The sequence below is a fragment of the Chenopodium album genome, chromosome 20 (genome assembly GCF_948465745.1).
Source record: "Chenopodium album chromosome 20, dcCheAlbu1.1, whole genome shotgun sequence".
Taxonomy (NCBI): Eukaryota; Viridiplantae; Streptophyta; class Magnoliopsida; order Caryophyllales; family Amaranthaceae; genus Chenopodium; species Chenopodium album.
The window spans coordinates 35,538,303-35,563,173 of record NC_137853.1 but is presented as its reverse complement, the minus strand read 5'-3'; the positions used below and the strand labels follow the sequence as shown (position 1 = coordinate 35,563,173).

General features: G+C 32.4%; 2 protein-coding genes across 3 annotated transcripts; both read right to left on the bottom strand.

Annotated features, from left to right (window-relative positions):
- Window positions 1–2,605: 2,605 nt before the first annotated feature.
- LOC145598401 (transcription factor TCP14-like) lies at window positions 2,606–4,771 on the bottom strand. Its single transcript, XM_081654747.1, has one exon. It carries the CDS (start codon window positions 4,330–4,332, stop codon window positions 2,965–2,967), a length of 1,368 nt encoding a protein of 455 aa, XP_081510873.1. The 5' UTR covers window positions 4,333–4,771; the 3' UTR covers window positions 2,606–2,964.
- Window positions 4,772–19,511: 14,740 nt separating this feature from the next.
- LOC145597411 (NAP1-related protein 1-like) lies at window positions 19,512–24,871 on the bottom strand. Of its 2 annotated transcripts, none has more exons than XM_081653568.1 (10): window positions 24,605–24,871; window positions 23,254–23,376; window positions 23,056–23,106; window positions 22,815–22,886; window positions 22,570–22,683; window positions 22,414–22,475; window positions 21,671–21,725; window positions 21,500–21,571; window positions 21,361–21,405; window positions 19,512–19,856 (listed from the first exon to the last, which is right to left on the bottom strand). In XM_081653568.1, the coding sequence occupies exons 1-10, from the start codon at window positions 24,731–24,733 to the stop codon at window positions 19,797–19,799; spliced, it is 783 nt and encodes a 260-aa protein (XP_081509694.1). In that variant the 5' UTR covers window positions 24,734–24,871; the 3' UTR covers window positions 19,512–19,796. The 2 variants fall into 2 exon arrangements, with proteins under 2 accessions (XP_081509694.1, XP_081509695.1); XM_081653569.1 differs by having other exon boundaries at window positions 21,500–21,556; window positions 24,605–24,870.

Genomic DNA, 24,871 nt, shown 5'->3' with positions numbered 1-24,871 from the left:
TGAGATAGGGTTTGATTAAATTGATAGTCGAACTATAGTTTAAACTCAAACCAGCTTATTAATAAACAAATAAACCAAGACCAAACTATATTTTGACCGGATCGGACCAATTCAAAATTGGTTATTAGACGTACACATACGTTTTGTTCATGTCCACCTTTACATCTAATAACTTCTTTCACACGTACTTCATGATACCAAAAAAATAACTATGCTACATAAACATTGTACTATTTAATTATTATACATGCCGAAAATTCTTAAAATTTATTACTCTGTATGTAAACTGTCTTGTAAATGCAATAGTATATTTTAGTACATAACATAACTTATATGCATCACTTACATCAAGCTCAAGGACACCAAAAACTACAACCAACATGTGGACTCTACATAACATAAATGAGCACACCCTATAATTGGTGAAGGACATGAAGACAACTATATTTTTATCATTTAGCATTTGTTTTAACATTATTATTTCTCAAAAATTATCATACAAGTTAAAATTATTCAAACCCACAATACATGTGTTATTTTTTTATACTTCCAAAAAAATAAATAATAATTAAAATTTATGAGTTGGCTTTCTATCTGCATCAGATAGATTTCAAACCCAATAATGCAATTTTTGTCTGTAGAGGATAACACTCAAGTTGCCAACTTCATACAAAAAAATAAAGTGAAATTATAATAGTGTTACATAACTTTATCTTATTTTACTATTTGATTTTTTTAAGGGGTGCTTTAGATTATGTAACATAAAATGCAGTAGTATTTTACCAGAGTGACCCCAACCCAATCATTCAGTGAGCCCATCAATACATGGCCCACAAAATTGATGGTAAATGTATAATGGGCCCATTATGGGGCCCACCAAAGTAGGGTCATTTTTAAACCCACCATTGATATCTAATTGTGCCAGCAAAACCCAAATCATAATATATTTTATTTTATATTTTTCAAAAAATAACCCAAAAAGTAAATTTCTTTTCCTTTTTTTAACCATTTTTTTAATTTATTTTTTTTTTAAAAAGGTGAAGGAATTATCATTTTTTTTAATTTATTTTTTTTTTTTAATTTTTTTTTTTTTTAAAAAGGGTGAAAGAATGATCCACCTGTTTGTCAGTGACAATGTACATTGGTTTAGGCAATGACCAGCAAGCTGGGTCTCACCACCTGAGCAATACCTGGAACTGATAAGGTTGTGGGCCCCACCTTTTCTCTCTTTTTTACCCTTTTTTCTCTCTCATTTTCATCATAGACTAGCTGTAATTGTAAACGTGTGATTCATTTTAACTGTAAATTCACTAAATATCACACATGATTTTTAGAGCATATGCAGTAATTTTTGACAACGATAAGTTACTGTTCATGATTTTTTTACCTTAATAATACTCCCTACAACCTAGAAGGGTTCATAATGAGGCAAGTTTTTATTCTATACCCGACTCGGCTAGTCATCAGCTGAGACGCTGAGTGTACCATACATTCAACTGATTCAAGACTATACGTACGTATATTTTAAAGAGAATTAGATGGCATACCTTGCTCAAAAGGAGGTTATTAATATAAAACTTTTTGTAGAGTATTGGTCAAACTTTTTTGATCAACAAATGTGCTTAGGAAAAAATGTAGAATTGGTACAACTTTACAATGTATCAAAACTACATTTTATTCTAAACTACATTTTATCAAAACTACATTATAAATGTATTAATGTAGACGGTGGAATTAATAGGGAACGTTATATCATACTACGAATATAGTTGTACAGTTGTACATACAACGGAAAGTTTAAATTTTAATTTATTAAATGTAGAAAGTGACATGCTTTGTAATATTTTAGAATACAAAGAATTAATACTCATTTCAAAATGTTTCTTCTTAGAAGTAACATTTTTGTAAGGTTATTCGGAAAAAATTATAAATCAAAATATGCTACTAGTTAAAATGCATTAATGTCTAAAACTAACTAACAAAGTAACATGTACTAGCACATTTATGATAATTATTTTCGATCAACCAAATAAAGAATTCAACAATAGTAGTGTAGCGCAACTTAAAAAGCTAGTTAAATGATAGGATAACATAGAACACTATATGATACTTTTCTCTTTTCTTTTTTTTTTTTTTCTTTTTTTTTTCTTTTTTTTTGACACAAAACACTATATGATACTTGAACTCAAATAATTGATACGTAAATACACAATACTCAGTACTAAATTCATTTTTGGAGTGAGGCTATAAAGGGGTACTTTGGGGATTGTAAATTTATTGATAAACTTAAGTGTTCTTAAATTGGAATTAGCTCTATTTAGCAAATGGAATACCAACCCTAGCTTGGAAAGAGGCATAATTGGAGATATGTCATCTTCATCAAATTAATAAAAAGCCAAAAATTACAAAGGTTTCCTTTAGAAAGAATTGCACAAACAATGATGACTATTTTGGTTATGGAGGGACCAAAAGGAAAATAGAAAATAAAAAATAAAAAAATTAAACATAAATTAAGGAGATAGATAATTAATTTTTTTTCCCTTGGACAAAATATAAAAATTATAATTACTAAAAAAATTTAAGCATAATCACTCACAACCAGGGGGAAAAAATAAAAATTAAAAGGCCAAATGTAAAATATTGTGCCTTCTTATCAAACCCTAATTAAACCTCTCATCATATTAATCACACTTAAAAAAAATAAAAAATCAAAACCTCAAATTAATTTCCAAAAAAAGAAAAACAAAAATCAAACCTCACGTGTGCTACACATCAAATTAATAGCTACACAAATTCCTTCTTCTTCCTCTTCCCGACGATGGTTGTTGTTGTTGTATGGATGATGCTTGAAATGGAGTAGTACTGTAGTAGTGATAATAAAGTGGGTAGTGGCTAAAAATGTTGATATACTTAGAGCTGTTTATCATCACAAAAATAAAATAAAAATAGTGTGGCCATTCCCTCTCAAGAATGATGACTATGACTGGTTGTATCGTGTCGGTCGTCGCCATGATGGGAGTGGGACCCGCTCGCTTGTGAGTCGGAGATCCCTCCTCCTCCTTGTACGTTCCGATAAGGGTTGAGTCCGGTGAGCAGACCCAGATGATGAGCCTGCTCACCAGGACTCATATTATTATGACCACTTCCACCACCACCACTGTTATTATTATTATTACCGGCCCCCGAACCCATTTGGGGGCCTAGTTGTTGACTAGGCAATAGTGCCATAGGGGTAGCAAAATTCATGAAATGTAACCCACTTGGAACACTTCCTCTATACAACCCTGCACTATTATTCACCGATGGAATTGTCCATATTGGATCACCACTCATTACAGCTGCTGCTGCTGCACCTTGATTACCACCATTTGTTACCATCCAAAAATTCGGTATTTGTCCATACCCTCCTGCCCCCGCCGCTGCCGCCGCTCCGTATTCGCCTTCTAGCCTCCTCTTCCTACCTCCCCCACCTTCGTCGGCCGCCTCCGAAAGATCAAGCTGATTATTACTATTATTAGTACTATTATTATTCTGACCGTTGTTGTTATTACTGCTTGGACTACCCGCGTTGTTGTTGTTGTTATGATGTGGATGGTGATGGCTCGAACTCGTAGTAGTCGTACATTCCTGCTTAGCCTGGAGTAAACCCGGATTTAAGTTCAAAGTAGCGGTTTGAAAATTGAGTAGAGCGGAGGAGGGTGACGTGTCGGAAGACAACCCAATGCCGGCAAAGAAGTTACGGCGAGAAGCCGAAGCCGCGGTGGTGAAATTGGGGCTGAAGTAAGACGATGAGGACCGGAGTTGCGAAGGTACGGAAAGAGAAGACCCGGAACTTCGAAGAGAAATGTTAAGAGAAGTAAAATTGGCGGGGATAGTACCAGTACCAGTAGCAGCAATAACAGCTGGCTCAGCTTGTTGTAGAAGCCATTCGATTGTTTCACCATCAGATTTATGCCCTAGCTCCCTCGTAAGTTGAAAAACCCGGGCAGCGCAAAGCGCTGGCATCCGGATTCTACGGCCCCGCCCGTCTACTTTCGTGTGACGATCCTTGGTGGAGGTGCGTTTCGGGGCCGCTTTTTTAGAGTTCGGCCCCGAAGACGATTCACCACCTCCAACAGGGGGCTGGGCCTGGGGAGGCCCAGCTGAAGTAGACGGGCCGGGGCCTGAACCACCCGAGGGAGCTATGGCTAATGAAGGGTTAAATGGGGTTGAACTCGAACACGCTTCTTCCTCCTTCTTTTCTAATAATTGGAATGGGAAATTTGGCCGGTGGTGGTTGTGGAATTCGTGATGATGGTGGTGTTGATGCTGATGATGATGATCTCCATCCATTATTTTTTTTTGTTGATGTATAAATGAAGATAAGTAGTATGTAGTAATACTCTTGATTATCTCCAACTTAACACACTTTTTTTTTTTTTTTTTTTTTTTGGAGGGTAATACCCTAATAAGAAGAGAAGGGGTTATAGTATAATTCCTATACAAATGGTGGGACTAATGGGGATCTCTTAGATTATAAATATAAATAAAAATATATAAATATTTATATATCTATATCTTTCTCTTTCTATGTCATAATACAAGTGGTTTTGTTTGAGAATTGGAGGTGATGAGTGAGTAAGGTAAGGTAGGAAGGAAGAAGAATTGAAGAGAGAGAAAGAAATAGAGAGAGAAAGAGGAGATAAGGAAGGGAGGAAGCTTTAAGGAGCAAAGATAATGAGTGGGAATTATGGAGGGTGAGCTTTAAAAAGCAAAATTTTTTAGAAAGGAAATTGCTTTATTTGTTGTTGGGTATGGAGTTATATAATTCCCTTCAATTAATTGGTTTTCCATTTAATTTCTTTTAAATCACAAATAAAATTATTTTTTTAAAAAAAGAAAAAAACTTACCTTGCCGTATATCAATAAAATCAGAGAAATTACCCGAATTGACCAGTACTTGCATGAGAAATTACATGAAAATATTTTACAGGATGAAAAATAATGACTTCAAAGACAGTAAGAATGAACGAGACCAATGATAGAATTTCATGAATTTTGTATTATTAATAGGGCATTTTTTTTTATTTCACAAAAATAAAAATAATAAATAAAAAGATTTCCTGAAATTGAAAAAAAATGAAATAGAGAGGGGGTGGTAATCAGGGAGGTATCCTTTAAATTGTGGTTGGACAGGCCCTTTGGTTCAGAATCCACGTGAGGTGCTCTTTTTATCATTCAATCCATAAAGACAATGGTGGCCGGGTAAGGGAAGGGTAATGGGCCCCATTTCCCAAGTCAAGTAATTTAATTTTTCAAAATTATTAAAAAAATTTAATTTTAAAAAATAAAATAAATTTGGAAAGATTATTAGGTGGGTCCAATCTCCATTCAAGTAATCATTTCAATCTACCTTTGGCCCTTTCTCCTTTGTTCTGCACCTTTGTTAGGGTAGGACCTTTTTTTTTTGTGAATTTTGTGATTCCTCTCTTTCTCTCTCTAGAATTTTAACTTTCTCTCTCTAGACCCTCCAATTTTCTGGGCCTTTATTGGGCCTCCACTCTCAGGTGATTTTAAGGGGAAGTTGCCCATATTTTTTTGGGATACTTCTAGTTTAGATTTGCTTACTCTTATTAAGTCTTAAGCTATACCCTACTTTAATTGATTGATTATTAGCAAAAACAAAAACCTAACATTATATTAGATGGATGTTAACCTTTCACTAATTCTCTTGTTCAAAAAAATAAAAGTTATCATTTTGGCCTTTCTTATTGATCAACTAAGGGACATGACTAGCTTGATTGCTAGTACTAATTGTGATTCTCTTTTTGTACCTTTTTTCTTGGGATACTTTAACTATGCTTTGACTATGGATTACAACTTTTTAATTTTTTTGTTTTTAAGAGAGAGGGTGGTGGTGGTTAGGTTGTATTAATCTCCCTAGATTAAGCTTTGATGTTCATTAATCATTATTATTGTTGGTGTCGTACATACACATCATGCTATGTACGCCGACCACTCTCAAAGCCTAGGCCAACAATTCTCAATTTTTCTCGGAGTTCTTTGCCAATTATCGATACTATTATTAAATAGATGACGAGAGGCGGCGAAGTATTAACAGTCACTCCACATAATTACAATTTCATTTTCTTGTTAAGCAGATTTAATTTTCAATATTTTACCTTTGGGCTAAAAAATAATAAATTAGGTGAGTATAATATAATATTAAAAGCAAAATGAATCTTCTATTTTTTATTTTTTTTTTAAAAAAAAAAAAAAAATTGTAAGTCATGTCGTCATGTCCATGTATTAGTTCTCCTACAACATGGGAATTGTAAGATTATTAAGGAGAAAAAAAAAATAAGTATAAATATATATGTATAGTACTAGCTTAGAATTTATAATTAAATTAGTTATATGACTTGTATCATTGTCAAATAAAAGGACAAATATAGTAAAATTTATATAAAATTAAATCCCAAAAATTAAAAATGAAAAAGAAAGGTGGACATGAGAATGAGAAATAAAGTGGAGTGGTCATAGATGACAGCAAAGACAATACTACAGTAGTATAAATTGCATGTTGGATCAAGTGAAAAGGTGATTAAATTGATCTGAAAACTTTGTTGCCAGGTTTCAACTGTTTACTCCCACATGCCAATATTATTTATAGATAGAAGATCATTATATGTAATGTAATGTTATGTTATGGGGAAGAGAGAGAATATACGTTCATTGGTGGTACCAAAACACATACCAACAATAATATACAGTACACTATGTATAATTATTATTAATATAACCCAAAGTTAGTTTTAGATGATCAAATGAGAAAAAGGGTTAGTTTGTTAGATTATACAAGTTGTACTTTGGATTATAATTTTTATAAAATACATATATACCGGCGGCAGATATATTTAAGGGAGGATCTTAGTTAAAACTTGGGTATGTATATTATTATAGTTTTTGTTTGCAGATAGATATTCCTTCCGTTCGTTTATTTTTGCTTCATTGTCAGTTTTTGAGTCAAACTTTAATAACTTTGATCATAATTTACCGTTAAATCTATAAAAGATAATATAGTCATGAGTGGTCTTGTTAGATACATCTCATTGTATATTTTATTAATATCATGTTTTATAATTTTTACGTTTATGGAAATAAAGTTATAGACGTATAAAATATACGTTTTAGATACCGCGCACAGTCATATAGGGTAAAAAAATAAGGACACAGGGAAGTAGATCATAGATGAGATATTCCTTAAGTAGGGCCATTTTTTTTACATGCATGGCGGCTGGCCCCCTTAATCTGACCTCCTCAACCGTTGTAGGCCTTGTAGCTAGTTTAATCTTTGCCTACAAAGACCTCTTTTGTAAAATTTGGAATATTACTAAGATGACTCAATCATTTTAGTATAAAGAGTTGTAAAAAAGAGTATGTAATGTATACGGAATTTGATTTAAGCTAGGGTCATCGATAAGCTAGGGTATATATATTTATATACTGACATGAAAACTTAATGGATTATTGTGTTTTTCTTTTAAACGGATAAGATTTTAAAATTATAGGAGAAATTCAAGTAGTAAAATATACTTTAATTTACATTCCCTTCAGCGTGTCTTGTGTGCGGCTGGCCACACCATGTGACCACTTGTTAAAGAACAAAGTAACCGCTATAACACTTACCCAGTAACACTTGTTCAGTTCATCTCAACTCCTAATTTCTTTCTTTTATAAAATATTCATTTGAGTGCAGTTCAGTTCAATTCAATTCAGTTGAGTTCAGTTAATGAGAACAGGCCCTAACATTCAATTTCTTATACTACCTCCGCTTCGCATTACTCGCAACAAAAGAATATTTTATGTCTCACAAATAATACCCCTTTGTTGCGAGTAATAAGAAGTAGAGGTAGTACTTGGATGATATTTTTATATAAAAAAAATATATAAAATATTTTAAAATTTTAAGTTAATAATATTTTGATGAATAAGGAGGGAAAGAGGGAGCACAAATCAATCAAGAACAACTTTATTGAGTAGGAGGAGGTGGGGTGAATTGCTTTTTGTAGTGTCTAGAATGGATTGAAATAATTTAATTATTTGCAGTACAGATGGGTATCCCATGGGATCCAATAAGTGCACTTTTGTACCAGAAAGAAAGCATAACAATGTAAATTTATAAAATAAAAAAAGTTAATGGTAGATTTCATCATATTTATAATTTAGTTAACTTGCTTCATCATGATCATGCATACTATAGGGAGGCCAAAAGGGGCCAGCCTACTTGTTATATATTTGCACGGTGTAATTTTTTATTTTTTGAAGATTTTAAGGTTTATATTTTTTTGATGTGCTACTTTACCTCTCTTGTCCTTTTGCGCTAACTTCTATCTACTCATACAGGAATTAATACTCACTTGCATGCATAATCAACTTGTTAATCTTGTTAGAGGAAACACCAAACCCTACTTCTCCCACCCTTTGAAGAAAATGAGTTGTTATTATGTATATTCAATGAGATATGCACTTATTTGTTCAAGGTAATTGAGTAGCTATCAAGACATATAATTATTGAAACTATATCTAAGCTACTACGGGTATATGCTCGTAGTTATTTAAGCATTAGAAACGTATGCAAATACACAAGTAAACATTACAAAAGTTGAACTATTGAATTGAAATGACATTACCAGAAGAGGCCATGATAAATCAAAAAGTAAGATGCATGTTAAAATTTGTCAATTGATATTGTGACACCCTAAATATTTAGGGTTGTCTTGCTTGTTGAGTACAAAATTCAATTATTTAACCATATACGAAGTATATGTAAAATAAATAAAAAAACTAAATTAAACAAATTATATGAAAACAAATAACAAGTACATAAGTCCAATTTGAGTGAAACCGTCAATCACTATTACTTCTAGCTAGTTTAAATTGCCCTAATATGATGTTCATTGTTCAAATGTGTTTCTTGAAATACGATAAATACTTCCTTATCTTTAATTGTGTGATAGTGATATTATGTGTCTTTATTATAAGCATATACTTAATAATAAACTTCTAATAGAATTATCTACAAATCTTGATTGCACTTTTATTTTTTAAATTTTTTTTTAATTGTATATCCTCTTTAGCGTCTTATTGGGTATCAAACCATGAATCCAAAAAATAAAAAAAGAAAAAGAAAAATAGCCGTAAGTCTTTCATATATTAATGTGAAGTGACAAACTACAAAAATTAATTAAATGGTGCGACTTGTCTATCTATGGTACCACAAACCTTAAGCCTGTAGATATATTGAAAAATAATACTATACTCACTAGTAACTTTTTCTTTTTGTTGAAATGTCTTACTTGGTGAAAGAATTAAACATCCCCTTAAAAATTGGGACCATTTAAGGGAAACAGGCCCAAATAAATAGGGCACTATCACTTTCAACACTGAATTTTTCTGATATATTTCTAACCATGACTTTTGTGAATTGTAACAGCCTCAATAATTCTCCTTCTGCCTTGCCCTCTTAATTCCTCGTGTGCTTACCCAGAGCTACTTCTGTCAATTGAAAGCATATTTCATAATCCCTAACTTACTATGAACTGCATATAGTACTTGCACATTTTTTACCGTAAATATTAGAGAATCTGTTGTGTCGGTGCGTGTGCTTACGCTTGATTTTGAAGGTTTGAATTTATTTACTTCATATATTGTGTTCGTTGTAACAAATGTAAGAAAGATTAACAAAAAATAATATTAAGAAGAAATATTAAAGTACGTGGCTCATTATTATTGTATTATTAGCTACGCCTGCATGCATGTAAGAGGTTAAGAATTTGATTCTTATGACTTTTAAGTCTCCTTAAACCAATAATTAATTTACATACTCATCGAAATTGGATGTCAAGGTACGTGGTCCAAAAGGTTGAATAATCACACATATATAAGATGGTATAATAATGGTAGGAAAATCAAATGTCTCCTAAATGTAAACTTAAAACTCGTCAACTTTATGTTAATGAGGTTACACACTTAATAAGCTATCATCAAAATTTAACAACATTTGTAGGCATTAGCTGCAAAAATGTTAGTTCATGCAGTCTGGGATCTAATTATTTGTAGGCCCTAATAAAGATGTGGCCTTTGTGTTTGAGATTATAAAACATAGAACATGGTTGTTGTTGACATGTTTGGAACTGTGTTTACAGCATAGATGATATTTTATGAGTAAGATGGGTTAACCACATCTGTTATTTGTTTATTTCAAGTGTAAGAACGAGTGGACTAGAATTATAAGTAACCTATGGATTTGTCCTCTTCACCTGAATTTAAGAGTTCACTATTATCTATTACGGTCTATAGAATTATTAGGTTTAAATTGTCCTCGATCGTTCTATTTGGTTTGATGTCTAAGCTAGGTCATTAAACTTAAAGCTTGTAATAAATTGGGACCTTATTTTATTTGTTTCAATGAATAATTTTCAAATATTTAATTTTTATATATAAATTTTACATTTATATATATATAATTATCGCCTATCAGATTTTTATATGTATATGAAGGAAGTAATGCTCTAGAGTAGAGTTGATACTCCTAATATATAATATAATCTACATATATGTGGTTATATACATACCTCATGAGTAGTGTATTGATTGCAGATCAATTCAAAGAACTTTATAGATGGGTGTTTATGTAAATCCTTGAATGATATGGAATGATAGATTTCATTTTGTTAGATCAAGTATGAAGTATTAGATAGTAGATAAACAATACAGGTTAGACTCAAATAGAACATGCATGGTAAAATATTAGCCTTTAGAAAAATATTGATTGAGTTTAGACTCAAATTTTTTAGTCCAATATAATTTGAACTTGGATTTTCACCGTATTAAATATTATTTATGACTGTATCATAATTTATTTTTACTACTCGTATAATAGAACTAATATGAAAGTAATGTATTTTAAATAAGTCAAAACAAGTTTGAACAATACACAGCCTTGACTTAGTCAATTTGTAGCTTAATCATCGGGAATATTTGATCAATTATGACTTACTTGAATTTACAACTATTTAAGAGTAGGGTTACTTATAGTTATTTTCATTAGGTTGGCGACCAGGCCATAGATCACATCAGAAGTGTATATATTGTATAAAACTTAGATTACGTTCTCATTACTTGAAAGCACCTTACTTTGGCCCCAACTAAATATAGACTATACATTATAGAGACATTTGTGATGCTCTTTGCTTTTATGAAAATTTAGTGTCATATGTCATGCAATTGGCCAAACGATTGACAAGATTACAACATTTGTGATTAGTTTATTTATGGTGTCATTTTGATATATGGAATGCATCCCTTTAAATTAATTAATTCAACATATAAGTTCCGTTAAATACTAATCATGTTGTCGTTATTAATTAGAAGAGACAAATTAAAGATTTGAGTGAATTAATTAGTCTCTTTCACCCATGCTTAAGGTTGGAAATATGAGAACTCATGTTGACATTAATAATTCCTTTGCTATCTAATTAGGGTTACAAATATTTTTCGCCTCATTAAATATATATACTCCTCATTTTCTAAAAGTTAACATGCAAGGACCTTTATTAGTGTTACATGCATGATAATATAGATAGAAAAACACATCTGAACAAGAATCATACATAATTACACACGTATAATGACTTAGTCCTTTTTTTCGAGTTAAAGTAAAAAGAAATAAAGAATTGAATTTAGCTAAACTAAATTGAACTAAACTAAACTGAAAATAAGTCTAAAAGAACATGATCGTAATTTTCTTATGAAATCGAATTAGAAAAATGAAAGTAGAAAAATACTTGTAAATTATACTTGTATGAAAGACAAGGAGGTGTAGAAGTAGATGAATACAAAAGAAAAGACGGGTGAGTGAAGTAGGACTGAAACCCACGTGAGTGGTAACATTCTTGACTTATTGGCCAGTATTAGTAATGGGTAATGGGTAATGGGTAATGGGTAATGTGTATTGTGTAATGTGTGTGGGTCCCACTTTTTTAAGAGGAGGATAAGCTATTTTTGGGCCCCACTCCCCAACTCCTTACTGGCATACTGCTACCTTTTATGAAACCACAGTGATAGAGAATGAATTTTAGAGGACTCATTTTTTTTTTTATTTTTTTTTTTTTTGAATGCAACGGCTTACCAAACTGAATTTCCCAATCAAAATAATTTGTACTTTCTCCGGTGTTTTTTTTTTTAGATTTACACTTTGATTGATAGTAGTACGTAATTTTAGATAATTTAATTGACTTTAATATAATAAGTGGTGAAGTAATTGACATATGAAGAAATTACATAGAAGAAAAACAATTAAGTTACAGAGTAATTTATTGAGAAATAAGAAATGTTACAGAGTATGAGAGAAAAGAAAATACGTAATTATGTAGCACAGTGACACAGATCATAACAAAGGGAAATCTAATACGAAATATTAGTGCTGTGTTACAATGTTACTCCATGTTAAAAGTCATTTTTAGCGAGTGTAACACTTATAATGTGGATTTTTTTTTAAAAAAAAAAATATTTATTTGACCCGCTAACATTACCCGGCCTAGATTTTGATTGAGGGTCCAATTGGTGAGTGTGTGTCGTTTTCATTAGCGGGGTTGGCTTGGTCTCTTTCTTGTTTTTTCTACTTTCTATTTGATGACAACTCCTCTTGGGTGTTTTGGGACTTGGGAGGCAGCATCTCCTCTTGTTTCTCAGATCCAGATTTGTATTCGGGTTTGTGTGTCGTACATTGGCTCATATTTATGCTATCGGCTTCTGAATATAATCCAAATTCCAAGCTTGTTCACATTAATCTCCGAGATTAACATTTATATTTATCTTCTTAGATCTCTCACGATTTAATACATTTACTTTCGCGCCACTATTGAACAAAATTAGAAAAATATTGTGAAAGTAAGCAAAAGGTTTTGTGTGAGACCGGACTCACGTGAGACCGGGCTCAATAACAAAAGTCCAATAAAAAGGCGCGGGCTATCTAAACCCGATCGCGAGGCCCGCAACACCAAAAACATGATAGTGGACTCACGTGAGTCCGTCTCACCCAAAACTTTACCGAAAGTAAAATATGTAAATATATAAAATTTAATACATGTATTTGTTATGGTCTTAAATGTCGTTCATTTTACTTTGTTTCAATTAAGGTGAAATGAACATGGCCTTATAGGAACTTTAGGTGTAACTATTCACATGATTTTTACTTATCCGAACTTATCTTATCTTATATGAACTTATTAGAACTTATTTTAGATATAAATTGGACTTGGGTTGCTCTAATTAACCCTTATCACAACTTATCTGAACTTATTAACCCTGATATGAAGTTATCTGGACTTAGGGCTTGTTCTAATACATTTATTTTCAGTTCAATTCAGTTCAGTTCAGCTCTTAATTTCCTTCTCTTATAAAATATTCAGTTCAGTTCAGTCAATGAGAACAAACCCTTATTTTTCCTGAAATAAATGAAAATAAGGTGAACTGAACCGGGCCTTTGTTAATTTCAACTCTTATTTTTAGAAGCTACAAATACAAATTGAGTACACTAGTTGAGAAATAAGACCTTATTAATGTCTAGGGAGTGGATAAACCAACATGGAGGTTAGTATGAAATGAATTATATCCACATATGTTTCAATGATAGTGTCACAGTCTATGTCCAATTAAGTTTCTATCACATTATTTTTGGATTGAAATTCATGTCACTATGTCTGTTAAAACTTCAATGAAATTAATTAATAATTCAAGAGACACTTCATAGTTAAGCAGTGCGAATAACATCAATGAGTCGCTTTGAAAATTCGAACCTAATTGACAAAAAAAAATTGACAAATCTATATCACCTCTCTTAAAAAAAATTAATTAATATAAAATTAAAACACCAAAAACAAGACAAATCTATTGTTGGTAGCTAGATGAGATTTTGAATGTCTTGAATTTAAATGGAAAGAAAGGAACGTTGTCTAGTGAAGTTATTAAGTGATGATTAAATAAACACGAAAAATTCACGAGTGAAGAACTTTCATTATCGATATGGTTCGAACAACACTAATAATAGATTGATGGACAAAATACATGTAACATGTTGAATGTTGATGTATCATAATATATTTGTGAAGGGAATTGTAGATGACTAGATGTCAAGAGGTTGTTTATTCATTTACCCTTTGAACTACTTCAAATTATTATTACTTGTATTATGTTATACTCCATATAAAACAAAGTAACAAATAAACATTAAATATACATATTGCCCAACACATAATTTTGTCATATACGAGTATTTCTAAATTATTATTATACGAATAAAATACACAAAGTATAATGTTGATGTACACCGAGTCAATTCATTACATTGCAAATTTGGATAATAGCATAGCATTAAACTCAATATATGCATGTTTTTGTCATAAATTCTTAGCATATAGTGAGTAAGGACCGGAGCCCTAGCTAGTTGGATTCAAATTCGATCAATGTTGAACAATAAGTCGATTAACATAATGTTAGTTTTCAAATGGGAGCTTGTTGCTAAATGCCGCTCTAAATTGATTAGTTTGGATTTTTGTACTAAACGATGCTACTTTTTCAAAAGGAAAACTCGTTGTCAAATACCACTCTAGATTGATTAATTTATTTGTGCTAAACAATTCTACTTTTTGAAATGGAAAATTCAATGCCAAATACCGTTATAATTAAATTGATTGGTTTATTTGTACTAACCATACTAGCAAGAAGGTACAAAAGATACTTCGTAAATAAATATAAATAAGCTAGGTCGGAAACGTATGTAATTAATCCAATTTAGGACTTATAAAAGATAGCACAATTTCAGTGTTGGCCAAGGAAATCCCTTCAATATCGAAGTTGGTTAGTTGGTGGAATAATGGTGGATAATCAATGTAAGAGGTATACGTGTTAACGCTAACAAAGTCACCATTCATACGTAGTACATGAAACTATAAAATGAAGGCTTTTTTTTTTTTTTTTTTTTTTTTTTTTTTTTTTTTTTTTTTTAATATAGCTTAAGAATAAATTAATATAGCTTTTAATCCCTTTAATCGACAAATGAACGAGATCAGAGATACAAATATATATAAATCAATGATACACATAATATAAAGAGCAAGAAAAAGGTGGAACATTTAGGGAATTAAAATAACAATTTCATAGGCTATCATAAACAGATATTTTGCATGCCATGATAGGTAAGGAAGATGTTATGTACCTAATGGATATGTATATTTAGAATTACACTTCTATTATAAAATTAAATTTGAATAAATTATATAAGTACAAGTTTTTGTTTAACTACAAATTTATAATCGAAAATCATTTAATTTTGACCAGTTTCAACTTGAATTGAGCTCTATTTACTCTTCACATGTTCACTTTTGAATAGAGATTAGATTTACTTATTTAGGGATTATGAGTATCTAAATGTTAATACACTCGTCACTCAGGACGAATTGTATATTCGGGCGTATAATGAATAGAATAGAAAACGACTTTAATGGAATGCATGGTGATTCAAAAGAAGTGGCCATACGCGTAAATAGTAATAGTGGCAAATGTCACATAAGTCATTTTCGTTGCCTTTTCTTTCCAATTGAATTTAGCCTTGAGAATCAAAATTGCACCATGAAGATTAAAGACCACGTCAGAGTATCTTATCCTAACAACACCCATTGTTTTCCAATCAAAGTGCTCCATGTAGATCTCATAAACAATGTAGGATAGACAGGATACATCTATATCCTAACTGCTCCCAACACTAATACTTTCCCGTTCCCGTTCCCATTCCCGTTTCAAACAAAAGTGCAACACTTTTGAGTTTAATCAACACGTTTGTCAATATACAACTATATGACTATGTCTATAATTAACAATATAACTAACAAAGGGAATAAAAATCTATATTGTAAAACAAATAAAGAAACAACTTCAAAAACACGCATGTCACTTTTTTCGTAAAATTACGACAGTAATATTGTATTACTCATGCCAATGCTTGAGAGTAGAAGAGAAACATAAGAGAATCCCGTTACTTCTAAACATATAGCAGGGGAGTTTTCCACCATCTTCATTCAATTCACTTTGATTGTCCACTAAACATACGTAGTATTTGGTTATACTACTCGTAACATACAATTTGTGTTGGGCATTAAATTAAAATGATCATATGACCAAGCGGGTCCGAAATCAGGCTAAAAGCGGGCCATTCTGGCCAAATTTGGTGGTGGATATTTCCAAAAATATTGGTTTACCTTTGTGTATGTTCCATCATAATTAGATTGAAGGTATATGATGTACTCCAACATAACATCGTAAATAAATCTCTTGTCAATGTTCTTAGTAAGCGAACATGATCTCAAACAAGTGTTACTATCCAAAAACTTAACCTCTACAATAGGCATAGACGGTAGAAAAGTAAAATTGACCACCTTTATATGTACATATGGTAATTGTCAAAATAAGAACATAATATTTTGTACTCCTATTTTTTATGTCACCAAAAGTTAATGATATCATTTATCATCGATCATAATTAAGCGGCGGCATATTGTTTTTTCGATGATTGAAAATTAAGCGGGTCATCAATAAGAATAGTTACTGAAAATTATTATACGTGGCACTGAGTGTAGTTCAAGTACCACTCTACATATCAATTTGAGTCTCAACCTACTATTTCGACTTACTTACGCTCAATTCAGGTTAAATTTCAAATGACCTAGTCTATTTTTAAGAGTATTGGTTTATTAACAATACCCCAATCAAAGCAATCCTTTTAAACCTCAAATCGCTTAAAATAACATTTTATTTAAGGCAAAAGGGATTTATATCTAGGCACATTATTGTAACCATGGGATAACTAGAGACTACATTGAAGCACTAACAAAGAAACAAAAATCAAGTGATAAATCTCATGATAGTAGGGCATGAAAGAAAATAAGACTCGATAGAGTTAGGTAAGAATACTACAAAAACAATCATAATTTGTCGAAATCTCTTTTTGATTAATTAGCATCCCAATTAAGATTAGACTAAGAAAGAAGATAATATAAAATAAAAATTAAAAATTAAAAAAAGGGCAAAAGAAATGAGTTGGTTAAGACCAAAAAGTAGTGAACAAGAAGAAAAGTTGTCAAAGTTAAGTATAATTTAGAAATGAAATCCTTTAAGCACTATCACTAGTAAGACTTTAAAAGATAAAGATTTTGTGTTTCTCTTTTTGGGGAAATTACGCTTCATTCCAGATTAAGACCCTAGAAAGTGACTTCTCTCTTTAAATTTAATGTTATTATTTATTATTATAATTATTATTAATTATTTCAATTATGTTATTAATAATGTTGGTGGAACGAACATATGGATATACTTGCGGGAAATATCATTACTATGCAACCCATAAATGGTTGTTCAACTTGCACAAAATTATGATTAAATGAATGAATGTTTAGCATTTGTCCTGCTAAAAATTTATGAAGGAAAGTAGCTAGGGAGTTCACTTAAATCGAGTATATGTATGACACGTATGATCGAGTGAGTGTGTTCAAATCGAGAGATACTAGTACCTATAAAAAGAACATGGTCAGTTAGCTTCGGATATGCTAAGGAAAACCCTAACTCGAGCTCTCGAGTTAACATGAAGTATGAGGTAAATAGAGGTTTAAATTTATTGTGATTCAAGACCTTAAGAATTAGGTTATTGCTGAGTGTTTATAAGAATTTACAATGATAATATAAGTAACACTACTATAGGGGTATGATTTAGGTGGGTTGTCTTGAGATTTAGTCAAATATTGACATTAGGGTATTTTAAAATTTCCAGCAAGGACAGTTTGATAAATCTACCTTATGTAAATCCCATTTACAATAACATATCTTTTATTTTTACTCAGATACGTATCATACGACACTTGTTACCTTTTCTTTTCACATTCTCACTCTAGCTATTTAGAGCATGACTAATGGATGATCAATAAAATATTATATGATTTTGCTCTCTTTCAACTCATTAATGACCGATTATCCCTATATAATTGAACTTCATTCTTACTTTTACCATTGGGGAATCCGGCCCAAACAATATCTACTTTTGTTACCACTACTTTCTCAACCTCTAGTTCCATCTACTTTTCTGATTTTCTATATAAAGCTCAAGAGTCAAGAACAAGATAATCAAGGATTCTCAACCATAGAGTGTTGCTAAAGATTTTAACATTTGTTTGAATAAGGTAGCAACACACATATAGTTTATTGACCTTTTGCGTACACTTGCTTAGTTAAGAATACCAAGCTTTAGTTTACGTTCGTCTTCATTTCGAAAAGGTGCATGCAACTGTGGCATACATGTTGCAATGGTGATGTTAGGGATCAAGGTGAGACCAAGGAACCGAGGATCGCCCGAGTATTGTTCAGGAAAGATGGCTAGTCATTGCTCAAGCCTTAAACTAAGACGTAGGATGCCTGAAATAATAACTTGATAAGGTAGCACATATAAGATTTTTTTTTTTTTTTTTTTTTTTTTTTTTTTTTTTTTTTTTGACAGCGGAGTAGCACATATAAGATGAAGGGGCCTTTTAGTTGCATTGTGTAGCATGTAATTTTTTTTGGTTTCTTCTGGGGAGATGGTAAGTTGGAATAGATAGGCATCAAATTGTGCTTACATATTAGAAGTTTACTACTGCATTTTTCAAGGAGGTAAACATTATTTGACTAATAACACAACACAAATTCTTAGTTACTGTCTCTATTGCCAATAATTTCGCTCATTGATCACGATGATTTTCTTTTCACCATTTCGGTTTACAAATTTTTAGTTATTTTCGGGTACACACATAGAGCTAAGCATACCCAAGAAAAATTTGCTTCGTACTATTCATTTGGTTTGAATGAGCAGCAAATTGGCCCAAATGAGCAGCTAATACAACAGGTAAACTTTTTAAAGCATTCTTCCTTCTCATCTTTGAAGGCCTTTCATTCACGCATCTTCTTGACGGCAAAGGAGTCTGTTTTATGGCAAATTCTAGCTCATTGTTTTGGTCCAAACTTGGGTGAAAACTGTTTGTTTACTTCAAGTGAAGCATATATTTTTACGACTCAAATTCACGTTATAATTTATTTTCTTGAAGTTCAAAACATAAAATTACACAGTATCAATCAAAATTCAATATCTAAAATACATAGACTGAATTAGCAATCAAATCCGTTTCACGTCCACCATTAGCCTAATTCATATACCAAATTAACATTTATTTTGTGGTAACCGTATTACTTGGAGAGTAGAATAGAATGTAACAGGGCACTGAAAATACATTGTACCAAGCTTTAATCTCACAAGACGGATGATAGGAGAGCTAGAAAGAGAGCTATCACCTAGCCACACCAAAAAACACATAATTTTTGCACTCATCGTCATTATAATCCTATTCCATTCATCAAATTTACTGAATAAAAGAGCACACTAAACAAAAATATACCAGCATCAGGAAAAGCTCGCATATATATTATCGAGACAACAGACATATAAAGACTAGTAACCCCGATATGTTACTGTAGAAGTCGGATACCTATTTAAATTAAGCAGAGCTAACACTGGAATAAAGCCACCATTTGTCATTTCTCAACCTATCAATTCAGTATCATCCCAACTAATAACCCCACTTTACAAAAAAAAGCTATAGTAATCCGAAAAGCAAAGCAAAGCAAAACCTGTAATAGCATCTTCAAATCGAAAGACCATCCACCACCACAAGCTACATTTATTCTTCATCCTCGTCATCATCTTGCTCATCATCGTCGTCGTCAGAGCCTTCTTTACCCTATCACATTTAAGAGAGATGTCAATTTCACAGCATTGCCTAGAATTTCACAGCATGCATTATATTATTGATTGTGCCCTGCTGTGTAATTCCTTACCATTCCCCTTCCGAAAACAAGAACACTTAGCATTGACAGGAGAAGGGAAGGAGAATAGGAGATAGCAAGAAAAGAAATTTAAGCAAGGGAGAGAGAGAGAGGCAGCCCTGTGTAAGTGAGGCGTGATTCCAATATTAGGCTAAGACGCAGCCTTTTGAGATAAAATTTTGCTCACTGTGGTCAAGGGTTCTATATCTGAAACCACAGAGTCCACATTCCACACTATTACAAATTCGACCCTTTTCAGTTTAGGACTGGGTTAGAACTTAGAAAGTAATTACTAGTGATTAGTGTGAGAGGAAGGTAAAAGATGGTTAAGGTGAATAGAGTACATAAATGATGGGGTTGACAGTAATCAGGGAGTTGCTGACTTGTATTAAGGGGATTCTTATGTCTTGGTAAATTAATCAGTGAGTAATAATTTAGGAATTTGGGTAATTAATCAGTGAGAAACAATTTAGGGATTTGGGGTAAATTAATCAGTGAGAAACAATTTATAAGGGTACATTATTTCTTGAGAGGAAGGTGGAAAATGGTTATGGTGAATCGAGGACAAACATTATAGGGTTGACAGTAATCAGGGAGTTGTCGACTTGTTAATAAGGGAAATCTTACTTCTTGGTAAATTAATCAGTAAGAAAGAATTAAGGAATTTTTTTTGTCTTCCTTTAATCCGTTTCCTGTTGATGAATTTGATTTGTCAATATAATATCAACCCCCTGATTCATGGCCCAAATTTCTTGTTACTAATGATTAACTTAACATAGAATGCGAAGCCAAAAGTAACGTACTTAACAACTCATGGCATGTAAACTCTAGATTAATAAATTACAAAACCATACTTATGTTTGGTTTGATTATGGAATAGAGTGTTAAACAGGTTTCTCAAAAGGAATGGTTTTGAAACTCTTTAAATAATTGGACAAACTTAAATTTAGGTTTGAAACTCTTAAAATTATAACACAAATTTAAGGTATGAGTTTAATACAATTTAAACCCATACTTCATACCTAAATTCTCTGACACACACCCTCTCAATGAATGATAAGAAAGAAGACATCTTTGGCTGGGTCAAGTACGATATGGAAGGTGAACAATATTGGGTCTAGGAGTAAGAAGGCGCGCTTTGGGTGTACCCCTTTAACCGTTTAACGTGAGGCGCACAATATAAAACGAGTAAAAAAATTTGCCTGTGTTCGCCTCATGCGCCTCTTTGTATGTAACTAGACTAAAGCAAAAAAAGGCGTTCTACCCTCATTGCCTAGAGCCTCATAAACTAGGCACACCATTTTATACACTGAATATTATACGCCTAATCACCCTTATGCAACCATCATAAACAATATTTCTACAGCTGAACAAGAATTCAATGAAGAGGATGAGCAAAATTTAATGTCATAAATTTACCTCTTCGTCATCATCTTCGGCCTCAAAATCTTCTTCATCGGCTTCCTATAGTAAAAATCAAAACGCACATAAGTCATGATATGTACAAACATCATCAAATTTGGCCTAAAAATAACATAATGCAGGTTAAAAAAATTACATTGTTGAAGTATGTGAGAGGGTTAGGCCATAGGTCCTCCTTGATGATTTCAGCGACCTGCATATGTACCACCTAACTATCATAAGTTGCCAGTTCCAAAAGAGAGCTACTAATATACTTCAATTATTCTGGGCAAAATGACAACAAAGGCCACCAAAATAACCCCGTTACCTCGTCATGGATGTCATCATCAGTTTGCTGAGTTTCACTGAACCAGCTGAAGAAGCTGCAAGCCATGAAAAATCAAAGTGAACTTCAATGAATTGGCTTACTAAAGTAACTAAATTACACAAAATGCAAATGTCTCTAACAAGACAAAAACATAGTTTCATCAAGGCCAATTTAGTGATCATACACTGATACACCTAAGACCAAACAGTTATTATAAAGTTCCAAAAGGAGTGTGAATCCCTCCCAACTAAATAGCCAAGGAAACATCAACCTAGACCCATCAATCAAAACATGATCAAGTTCAAATAGAGGTATAAAAAATCTATACTGCCTCATGAAGGCTGGGGTTTCAAACCATCAAAAGATCAGCTTATTGAGCCAAGCCAAGCATACCACTTGAGCTACTCGGGTAGACCACTTATCAAAGCAAAAAATTTCCTCCTTAATTCACCATCTTGATCATAAATGTTTCATCTATGGGGATTATTCCATTAACCTGGTCAAAATTCTCTCATTACACTTAAGATCATCCACACAGATGCTTAGACATATAGACATCACTTAACAGATTAATCCCCCAAACCACATCTACCACTTTTAATGGCTCAACCAGTAACAATCTAAGAAAACCAGAAAGCTGGAGTAGTATAGCCACAACTGTCCTTCTCAACAGGAAAACAGGCAGAATACAACTAAAAGGCTAGTTTAAGAGTACAACTGAAAGTCATATAAGGAAAATCTACCTTTCCTCAATATGGGCTCTTTTGTTCCCTTTCTTGTCATTGTCTACACCATTTGGGATTCCCTGCACATATTTTTCACAACAAATTAAATTATCAAGTCAGAGGCATACTAAGCAGTGAAGCGCCTTTAGAAGAAAGATGAAAAAAGGACATTACCATGCCTTCTTTCCACTTAATGGAAGTTGCAGTCACTTTAGTAGTCCCTTCATCAAGAAACGTGAATGTTTTGGTAAGCTTTGTATCTTCAAAATAAGGATTGGGGCTGAAGTTCTGGATGCAACACAGATGATATTACAGATGTTAGCCACTTTCCATAATGAGATGAGATTTATGGATATAATCTAGAAGTCGGACATTATGCAATCAACGCCACATTCAAAACATGATTCACAAGTACTTACAAAGGTGATGGAGTATCCTGATTTCACATCTTTAGAATCTTCTACATCGATCGAAGTTAGATGCTTGAAAACCTATCAGCAGAATGAAGTGAATTGAAATGAGCAACTCTATAAAATTTCTAAAAAGAAACTGAGATCCTTAAGAGATGTAGCTCAATGATTCTCATCTTTTTATTTGCCTTTGAAGTATCTAAACATGTTAAAATTTCCAGAAAGTTATACTTCGTATGATAATAGGTACCTTGTGATCTTCTTCAGTCACTAGCTCACTTAGAGCAGGATGACTAAGAAACTGCACCAGCATATAAAATAAGTTAGCATTAGATACAAATTATAAAGTAATGATCAGAAAGCGTTTTTTCAAGGCAAAATTCTAGAAATTATACAAAAAGTAAATAAATAAGAGGTCTAAAAAGACTTTAAAAAGTAGAGTACTTACAGCAGTCAACCAAAAGTCTGGAATGGACTTTATGATTTCATTTCTCTTATCATAAACTGGCTTTCGAACCTCATTGTACCTCTTCTCCACTTCTAATACTTCATCACTAGCTTTCTCATTGATCTGGAAAAATAAATACAAGCATCTTTCTTTATAAGGTTTCCATAACACCACTCATATCAATCAATAACATCAAAAACGACAAATTTATTTAAAACTGTTGCTGGCGTTGGCCACGTGATGGCTAATGCTCACATATGACCAAATTGTTATTATGAGTTAATAAATGCATATTCAACCATGTAGATTTCTCTACTCACACTTTAGTAACATTAATTTAGCAGTACACTCTGCAAACTAACTATGTACCACTTGTTCAAGTCTTACTATCTGAGATCCTGAGGAAAGTATGTGAGGAATTAGCTTCTTGTTTTGAGACCATGTTGATGGACTACATATCTGTGAAAAGACCACAGTATTTGCTGCTGCTCCGAGATCACAGCCAAAAGTTTTAAATTTACCAACTACAAAGCACCATTTCAGAATATAGATCCTCAATTGGTGGGTGCTTAGTAAGGTAGCGTGTAGCCTACCTCACTAGTGAGTGAACTGTTACACATCGGAACAATGATCAAAGACATCGAAACAGAACATTTTCCTATAAGTTAAAAGAGCATTAAAAAGAAATATATCTATAATTCCAAAAACGAATTAAAAGGATACAAAAGTAGAAATACATTGACCCCTCCAGCTTGACACATTTATGACTCTTTGGAATATCATAGTATCCCTAACTCAAATATTAATCATGAACATAAAATAAATGAATGCATGCTTCCATGAAACAAAAGATAACAATTCAGATATTAATTCATGGTCATCCTACTCATATAGTCTCTCAATCCAACCCCATTTAAATTCACTAACTAATTAATCAATCCGACCCAATTGATTCACAAATTTCCTACAAAAAAGTGTCAAAATTCCAACCCCGTCACGAATCAAATAATTTCGTACATGTATAAATTCAAATCCCACATAAACATCATCAAACAAATTGTCCTGTTTAAGCAAACAAAACGATTATACAGATAATAAGTAGTTAATTTGCGCACAAATTCCACATAAATCAAGCCAATTAAACTTCCAAACAATCCACATGCACACAAAAATCAGCTAATCCTAAATACCCATCAACAAAAAACAAAACCCCATCAAAATTCCGAGCAAAAACCAGAACAAGAACATAAATTTAAACAAAAAAAGACAGTATTAATCAAATACAGAAAACCCACATCAAAAACCCCTCATAAACCCTAAAAAAACCAAATTAGGGACATAAAAATCGAACCTTTTCAAGATCATCTTGGATTTCCTGAAGCTTTTCAATGGAAAGTACAAGTTCGCTGTCGATCTGTTCAGCATTCTCCTCATCATTCTTGTCAGTAGCCTTCAATTTCTTCCCTTTGTCGGCCACCATTTTTTGTTGTTGATGCTGCAGCTGCTGACTTTCTCTCTCCTCCGAAAAACCCTAAAACTGGATATCCTAAAACCCTAAAAAACGGTTTATGCAGGAGGCCCCCTCTTCAAAGAAAAGAACAGAACAGAGGAGAGAGAA

What these genes read in the sequence shown, in the direction of transcription:
- LOC145597411 (XM_081653568.1), bottom strand. Translation starts at nt 24,733, where the DNA reads ATGGTGGCCGACAAAGGGAAGAAATTGAAGGCTACTGACAAGAATGAT. An exon ending in CAGACTTTTGGTTGACTGCT is followed by an intron (nt 23,107 to 23,253) that starts GTAAGTACTCTA and finishes ATGCTGGTGCAG; the next exon opens with TTTCTTAGTCATCCTGCTCT. An exon ending in ATGATGACATCCATGACGAG is followed by an intron (nt 21,572 to 21,670) that starts GTAACGGGGTTA and finishes TATGATAGTTAG; the next exon opens with GTGGTACATATGCAGGTCGC.
- LOC145598401 (XM_081654747.1), bottom strand. Translation starts at nt 4,332, where the DNA reads ATGGATGGAGATCATCATCATCAGCATCAACACCACCATCATCACGAA.